Genomic DNA, 8,989 nt, shown 5'->3' with positions numbered 1-8,989 from the left:
TCCCCACCATGCCCACTGACCATATCCCTCACTGCCACATCTATTTCTTGAACACCTCCAGGGATGGTGACTCCCCACCTCCCTCAGCAGCCTGTGCCAATACCTGATCACTCTGAGAAGAAGTTTTTCCTAAGATCCAGCCTGATAGCATGCAACAGCATTAACAGCATGGATCAACATCTCACAGCATGATAAATGTACCTAGAAAGCTGGTAGAAATACCGAGAGAGCAGTGAGAAATTCCTAGCAGCAGGAAAATTCTTGGGAACATATAGAAAGTGTCAAGAGAACCATAGGAAACTCCTAGAAAGATTTTGGGAATTCCTAGAAAATTATAGGAAACTCTTGAAAAACAAATTTCATTCCTAGAAAGCACTGAGGAGAATCCTAGGAAGCAAAAAGTGAATTCCTAGAAAGTTGGCTACAAATTTTTGGAAAACTAAGAGGGCAACTTCTAAAAGGGAAGGGTGAATTCCTAAAAAGTAGTAGAGGAGTCCTAGAAAGAAATGCACAATCCTTAGAAAGCCATGAGAAATTCCTAAAGAGCGGAAGAGAACGCCTGGAAAACAGGTTGGAATTAATAGAAACCAAGTACAGTTAATAGAAATCATGGGGATATTTCTAGAAAAGCATTAGGGAATGAGAACAGCTGTGCTGGTGCAGCCAAACCCTGATGTGTTCCAAGCCCAGAGCCGCTAAAACTCGCAGGGTTGGAGCGTGAGCAGCTCACTGGCTTTGAGGTCTGTTGTTGGCAACTGAGGTCCCTGATCTTGAAATGGATTTTGACAAATGGATGATAGGATGCAGGGAACATTTCCAGTCAGTGGAAGCATTGCTTGTTAAACACTGCTCTGGGAGCTGCTGTTACAGCAACTTCTTTCTTTGCAACACAGGGCAGGGAAAAGCCAAGGACAGAGAGGCAGGCTGCAAAGAGCCAGATATTACTGAATTACTGAGATGAACCAGTTCTACTTGGTGCGACCAGACTGGCACAAAGGCTGGAACAGAAAAAATATGCAGACAAGGTAGGGTGAAAATGAATTTGGGATTGTGTCATGGTTTGGGGTAATCCAGTCTGATCTCTGGGTGTATCAAAAGCTCTGGTCAAAACTGTGACAGGAGGAATAAAGAGACTAAAGCCAGAACCTTGGTTTGGATTCTTATTTTTCTACTGGCACCAGTCTGGACATTAGGACAAATTTATTCGTTGTGAGGACAGTCAAACACAGATCAAACACTGCCCCTGTGCCTATCAGTGCTAAGAGATATTTGGATAATGCTCTTCTAATAAACTTTAACTCTTGGTTAGCCCTGAAAAGTTCAGGCAGTTGGACTGGATGTTCTTTCAAGGTCCCTTCCAACCATCCCATTCCATTCCATTCCATTCCATTCCATTCCATTCCATCCCATTCCATTCCATTCCGTTTCTTATTTTTTATTTTTCATATTTCCTTTAATTCTCATTAATTCAAGGATTTTTGTAGCCTGCCTATAGAAGGGCTGTAGAACATGACCATACTGGATGTGCAGTAATGTGCACTTATATATACATCATCAGCTGGAGGGTAATAGTCATACTTTTCTTACCTACTCTGCTAACCATTAGAGGCACTGGGCTTAGGTTAGTGCCAACACCACTTTTCATCATCACACGTTCTGCATCAGAAAGAACAAAAGTCCTCTGATGGAAGAGGAGCAGTTCTCCAGCCACCATTCAGGGGCTATGCTAGAACATGGGAGAAGGATCCATTTAGTGCTGCTGGCTGGCACGCAGCTCAGGAGTAAATCTGCAGCTTAGGAGTCGAGTGCCACCTACCAAGCCATCTGCTAAGAAAATTATGTTATCTGTAGCTTGATCCACTGCTGCTAAAAATCACTGTAACACTCAGCTGTGAAGAGTTTTGCTGCTAATATATCCATTTGGACTCTTTTTATTTATCCACTCGGAATTCATTATTTCTCGGGTTGATTTCATTCTAATGAATCATTCCGTAGCGCTGGCTTTATTTCATTTCTGAGGTACGAATTAATGTGTCAAAGCCATCTTTGACATTAAAAGCGCTGTCATTTTTGCCGTGACTTCTCTTTTGATTCATGTATTCAATTTTTCTGCCCGTCCATGGAGTGAAAGAAAAAATGCAAGCCATACACTATAAAAAAAATGGTGCACGTGCAAATAAAGCATACATCAGTGGAGAGGGGACAGTCCATATTTTTGGGTTGACGTGCTGGTTTTTGTGTGCTGTTTCATACCTCAGCAATCAGCTGTGGAGGGATCCTGCTGGTGGGCTATGGGGTTGTTCAGCTCCTGCCCTGTCCCCAGGGTGGATATTTCCCTTTCATTTCTGTCTTCCTCTTCAGTCCAAAAAGAGCTTGTAAAATCTCAGAGGCTGCACCTGAAACCAGCCAGCTTTGGTTTGGGTTTTACACTAGAAATGTAAGGAAGGATTGGTGACGTGGGAAGGGGATGTGTGAACAGAGCCTGGACTGACTGCTCATGACACGTGGAGATGGAACATTGTTCCTTTTCTTTTACAGATTATGGTATAAATAAATAAATAAATAAAACAAATCCACACAGTAGTGAATATTTAGGCCTTGTTATCAGCGTTGGGGGACAAAGAAATCCCTTCTCTCACTGACTCTTTCTCCCTCCTGATGGGTCTTCATCATACAAGAAGGAGCTCGAGACCCTGATGTGTGGGTTGGTTTTTCTATTTTCTGCTTCTCATCTTTCCCCTGTGTTTCGTACTCACTGCTGTGCTTTTCCCATGGAATGCCCAACCATGACACTACCAATTCAGCCACGTGCTTCGCTGATCTTCTAAGAGAGTTCAGAGCTGCTGCTCCATTTCCAGAATCTCTTGATTTTTCCGAGAAGGTTAAATTGAGGCTAAAGTTACCTTGGTTTATTAGTATAACCAGTTATTTAGAAACTTGACAGCTCTTTCAGACATTATTTCTGCTAACCCACCTCAGCTGTTTTGATGTTTGATACATCCCATGCATGCAGACTCAAGAAGTCATCCTGAGAGTGACGTGAGTACAGTTTGCATCCACAGACTGTAATATTATTTTGTAAATCAAGCTGCCTTTCCCCAGCTTTTGTGTGTGTGCTGTTTGATAGATTAAAGCACGCTTATCTCTGAACGCAAGCTTTGGATTTCGTTCAGCTCTGGCTCAGTCTTCTAGTAGCTAATTACTGTTTGGATTAAGATCATTTGGATCAAGGTGCTACTCTATGTGTATTTTCAAATCTTCATGCCAACCCAGTGGGCGTTTCTCCAAAAAGAGTCTCAGAGGAGCAACGGATGTTTTGTAGGGTGGTAGCAGAGACACACGAGATTTCCTTTCCTGGGTATTGCTTTGATTTCAGCAGTGGTTGAAAAGCATTAAACAAAATCAAGCAGCTGTTACATGTGGTGGCATAGGGAAAATTAAGCCAATTTTCTATGTATTTCTGGGTCTCACACACCTGCACCGCTGTCCCATTGCTGGCAGCTTTGGGCAAGCTCTGATCTGGACGTGAGCTGATCCTTCAGCGCTGTATGAGGGCACATCAGCTGGAGAGCAGCAAAAAGCAAATCCAACCCATCCTTTGCAGAAATGGCTCCCAGAGCTGTGCCAATTGGCTGCCTGATCCCACCGCTACATTTACCTGAACAGCAATAAGGGTTTAATGGATCTCACTTTTGTGCCTCACCGGGGTATGACTGTTAAGTCATGAAAGTTTTAAAAGCTCACAAATTAGCTGAAGTGGCAAACGAGCACAGCAGGGTGCCCTGTTTGAAAGGGGAGGGTTTGTAACCTGCAGAGCGGTTTAAGGGGCTTTGCGGCTCTGTGATGGCCTCAGCTGAGCCAGACCTGAATTTCATCCACAAAATGATCACATGAAATTAGGGATGAGATATGAGAAAGACTGGCTGCCGGAATGAATATTGAATTAAATGAATGGAGAATGTGAGAATGTTCTCAGTGTCTTCTTATGAAGGTGATGTTCCCCTCGTCCCAGGGTTTCTGCTCCAGAGCAGCAGTGTGCTGCATTTTCAGAAGATAAGTACATGCAGTAAATCTCACCTGTGCTGTGCTTTGAGGAGAAAAGGAGAAAAAGCCCCCTCAAAATTATGAAAGGAAAGCTCAGAATGACTTTCATTAGGCATTGCTATTACTGAAAAACAAAGAATTCACTTTTTGTCTTTTTCATCCTCCTCTGGGGATGAACGACGGTTAAAGAACAGGATCATAAGAAGGAGGGATGATACCTGCTGAGAAGGAATTAAAAATGAGAGAAAGAGAGAGGGGAATGGAAGGCAAGCATCTTAGTTAGCTAGTCAGGGTTAGTTTAGCACTGTATCCACACTAACTGACATTATGAAAAATTATAGCTGGCATATAAACAACTTCAGTAATGCTGAAACCCAGGAAATGCATCCTGACAACTTAGTGAACTTATTTGTTCTTCTCGGGGGTTTCAACCCCCCCACCCCGTGATGTTTATCTTCATTTTCTGATACATTTGTTTGAGGTGAGGTTATGACACAAAGGTAGCAACTTGCAAATCATTGTGTTCATCTGCTTTCGTTGGCTCTCGTGGCTCAGGTAAGACTGAAAAATCCCTTCTGTAGAAAGAAAGGGCTCGAGACGTAACCGCTCTGCTTTTCAGTCCTTACTGCTGAACCGGAGTGATTTTTGTAAAGAAGAAAACACGATCTGAAACGACACATTTTTGCGGGCAGGTGAACTCCTCTGCGAGAAGTTTTCTCTCGCAGACAGAAGGGGATCTGCCCAGAGCTGACATCTGCCGTCAGGAGGTGCAGCTCCGGGGTTGTCGGCAGCTCCAGAGCCGCGGCTCTGCTGTCCCCACTCCTGCTCTGGGACATCGGTCAGGACCCGGCTCCTCAGGCACCGGAACGGCCTGGGGAAACCGCCCTTGAGGCGATATGTAGGGACAGCGATGCCCTCCGCCTGCTACAGAGATCCAGGTTTGAAGTTTGCTTTTCTTTTTTTTTGCTTTGGATTTTCTCTGAACCTCTTCAGCGGTGATCTCAAGGACCCGTTTCTCGGAGCCGCTCCCTGCGGTTCCTCCCGGTCCTCTCCCCGCCGAACCGACCGAGCAGTCCGGGGGAAGCGGCGGGGCGGGACAGCAGGAGCATCCCTGCCCCGCACCCCTGCGGCTGCCGTGCGCTCCGCTCCGACGGGGGGGCGCGGGGCCGCGGCCGCCCAGGAGAGGGAGCCCAGTGGCCGCGGCTGCGCCGGGAGCCGCGGGGGCGCGGGGCGGCGGGGAGGTGGCGCGGAGCCGAGCTGGGGGGGGAGCGGAGCGAAGGGGAGCGGAGCGGAGCGCTGCCCCGGCTGCCGATCGCCGTCACCCCGGGCCGACCCGAGCATCCCGCTCCGGTGAGTACCCTGCTTTGCCGGGTGCCGAGTACGCCCCGGGCTGTCGGTGCTCCCTGGGCTATCGGTGCTCGTCTGGGGTGCCTCGGCCTGCAGCCCGCCGTCTGCACCGCTGCGAGCATCGCCCAGCCATAAGTTGGGTGCCGGTACTTACTTTACTCGTCAATGAATGGGGCTCGGCTGGCTCGCAGCGCCGAAGCATCGCGCAGCGTCCCGCAGCTCGGCTGGGCAAAGTGATCCCGTGTGCGCTCAACGCCCGCAGCCCGGCTTTGCTCAGCTTTGCTTATTCCCCGAGAAAGCGGAAAAATCGGGGAGAAGCGGCCCAAGGAAAGCTGCTTCCGAGCGACGATGTGAAAGCAGGAGAAGGGGGGCTGCTCTGTGCCCTCTGCGTGCCTTCACCCTGTCTTCCTCTTGTCTTAATCCTTTAGGAAGGAGACGCCGGACGGACGGAGCTCTCTCAGGGGCGATGCTGCCGAGCCCTGCCCCCGGCAGGAGGAAGTCTGTGGCGCCGGGGCCGCCCTCCCGGGCGAACGGAGGAAAAGCCCCCGGCACCGGAGATGCGCGGCCCGGGAGAGAGTGAAGAGCTGCTCCGCCTGCATTGTTATTAAAGGGAAAAGCATGCTAGAGCCTGCTGCTCCGACGGCCGGAGCGCAGCCCCTCTGAGGAGGAGGTGAGATTATCCCGTGCTGTCATGGAGAGCTATAACCTGGCAGAGAAGCACTAAAGCCACTCGTCCCTGCTGGAAGAGGAAGCACTCTTGGCACCACCGCCTTCGTGCAGAGGAGAGCTCACTCAGGTCCTTCCTCCTCCTCTCTCCCTTTTTTCACCCTCCAGAGAACGACAGAAGAAAGAAAGAAACAACTGCGACTTGGCTCTTGCTGGTGCTGGGAATACTGTGCCTTTTGCCTGGGATGATTCCTTCTGATGGGATGTACAAAGCGCCACTGGGACAGAGCCAGCCAACAAAGTTTGCAAAGCAATCTATGGGGTCCATGGGATGGAGGTAGCTGGGCACACACTGATGAGGTCTGTCACACACTGCCCACCAACGCCGCTCCACTGCTGGCTGCAGGACTAACTCCTGGGGACTAAACTTTTGCAGCTCATCCTTTGCCGATTGACGCGTTCAGGGAACAACACATGCCTGCACCTGATGCAATGCTGGGTTTGTTTGTAAGTTTTGCTATGCAATTCCAAACCTAAATGAGGAGAAGAGGCGGCCCTGCATCCCAGAGCAAACAGAAACGAAGCTGAAAGGTAGGAGCCAGAATTTCTCGTTTCAATAAAACTAAATAATCTGAGCTACTTCTTACTGAAAACCTTTTAAACACACCTGCTGTATGCTTATTTCCTTTGTCTCTGGAAGTGTAAAACTTGAAACAAAGTGAAGAATTGCTCGCTGATGCTGCCCAGAAGCAGAGAACTGGTGGATTTTGTAAAGGAGTGTGCTGAGGAGGAAAGATGGGGTGTTTAATCAGTGAGACATTTAGGGAACCAAAGCAGAGGAAAAGCACCTCATACAGCACGCATCAGTAAATATGAAGGGCTAGTGCAATGGACGCTGGAAACACTCGATCAATAGTCTATTTAAGTGGGAATATGCAAGCATGAAAAAGTGATTGCTTTCCTGTCTGTGGGGTATATTCGCAGAGGACAGCAGCAGAACATTTGCAGGTGAGCTGTCTGAATTAAGCTGCTTCATGCTGGGGTGGTGCACAGTGTTCTTGAAGGGATTGCTTAAAAACCCCTCTGTGGAGGTGACTGTATTTGTGCATTTTCAGTTCCTGCTTGTAGAGCTTTCAATGTCGTTCAGGGAGATTCAGAGTGGATGAAGTCCATCTGGGCTTGAGGGGACCATAACCAAGAGCCTTTGGTCTGTTCGGACATCTCGTGTCTGCTATCTGTAAGGAAAGGAGCTGATGTCGTCATGAAAATCATGATGTGATTTTCCCTCAGGAGAAACTATGACTTGGAACGACACCACTATGGATGGGGAAGGGTTGCTTGTGGAAAGGGACTCTTCCTTTCGGATCCTCACGGGCTGCTTCCTCTCGTTGCTGATCCTCTCCACGCTGCTGGGAAACACGCTGGTCTGCGCAGCTGTCATTAGGTTTCGCCACCTCAGGTCCAAAGTGACCAACTTCTTTGTCATCTCCTTGGCCGTGTCAGACCTCTTGGTGGCGGTTTTGGTCATGCCTTGGAAAGCTGTGTCAGAGATCGCTGGTTTCTGGCCTTTTGGTTCATTTTGCAACATCTGGGTGGCCTTTGATATTATGTGCTCAACAGCCTCCATCTTAAATCTCTGTGTCATTAGCGTGGACAGATACTGGGCCATCTCCAGCCCATTCAGGTATGAGAGGAAAATGACCCCCAAGGCAGCCTTCATCATGATCAGTGTGGCGTGGACTTTGTCTGTGTTGATTTCCTTCATCCCTGTCCAGCTCAACTGGCACAAGGCTACAACCACGAGCTTTTTGGACCTGAATGCCAGTTTAGAAGGTATAAGCATGGACAACTGTGATTCTAGTCTAAACAGGATGTATGCCATCTCCTCTTCTCTAATTAGCTTCTATATACCTGTGGCCATCATGATAGTAACCTACACAAGGATATACCGGATTGCTCAGAAGCAAATACGACGAATTTCAGCTTTGGAGAGAGCAGCAGTGCATGCCAAGAACTGCCAGAACACAAGTGGCAACAGGAGCAGCATGGACTGTCAGCAACCTGAGAGCAATTTCAAAATGTCCTTCAAGAGGGAAACAAAGGTTCTAAAGACTTTGTCTGTGATCATGGGGGTGTTTGTGTGCTGCTGGTTGCCATTTTTCGTGTTGAACTGCATGATTCCCTTCTGCGAGCCCACCCAACCGTCCAAGGGAGCAGAAGCTTTCTGCATTAACTCCACCACTTTCGACGTTTTTATTTGGTTTGGATGGGCTAATTCTTCCCTAAACCCCATCATTTATGCCTTCAATGCTGATTTCCGCAAGGCATTTTCCACCCTGCTAGGATGCTACAGGCTCTGCCCCATGTCCGGCAATGCTATAGAGACTGTTAGCATTAACAACAACGGAGCAGTTGTTTTTTCAAGCCAACATGAGCCCAAAGGCTCCAGCCCCAAAGAGTCGAATCTGGTTTATCTGATCCCACATGCAATCATCTGTCCAGAAGAAGAACCTCTAAAAAAGGAAGAAGAAGGTGAACTATCTAAGACCTTGGACAAAATGTCTCCAGCACTGTCGGGTATTTTGGATTATGAAGCTGACGTTTCTTTGGAAAAGATCAATCCCATTACACAAAATGGGCAGCATAAAACCTGAACAGTAAGGTGTACCCAGCAAAACATGATAGTGTACAATGTGATAATCTTTAACAACAACAAAAAAAGATACGGTTTTTTGTATGAAACTAAGCTCTAGGGAGAAGTACACATCTACATAAAGCCCTGAATGAATTTTCCTGGCATTAAATTTAATATTTAAAACACTAAACAGCAACAAGGTACTGAAAATTGGTTAGAAAGATGGATGTTAAACCGTGCTGTTTGTACTGAGGAATATACACAGGTTTGGATACAGTGCAGTGATAAAATAATACT

The 8,989-nt window shown here is 47.6% G+C and overlaps 1 protein-coding gene across 1 annotated transcript; it reads left to right on the top strand.

The window, feature by feature from the left end:
• The first annotated feature begins 6,232 nt into the window (after positions 1-6,232).
• Positions 6,233-8,760, top strand: DRD1 (dopamine receptor D1). The gene is given in 3 exon segments (XM_042826379.1): positions 6,233-6,559; positions 6,561-6,648; positions 7,348-8,760. Coding segments are annotated over 3 exon segments (1,467 nt in total). The 5' UTR covers positions 6,233-6,544; the 3' UTR covers positions 8,712-8,760.
• The last annotated feature ends 229 nt before the right edge of the window (positions 8,761-8,989 follow it).

The sequence above is a fragment of the Centrocercus urophasianus genome, unplaced genomic scaffold (genome assembly GCF_019232065.1).
Source record: "Centrocercus urophasianus isolate 14NV4802_14NV808 unplaced genomic scaffold, USGS_Curo_1.0 seq_26, whole genome shotgun sequence".
In the NCBI taxonomy this organism is placed as follows: domain Eukaryota; kingdom Metazoa; phylum Chordata; class Aves; order Galliformes; family Phasianidae; genus Centrocercus; species Centrocercus urophasianus.
The sequence above is the reverse complement of the archived record's forward strand: the minus strand, read 5'-3'. Positions and strand labels throughout refer to the sequence as shown.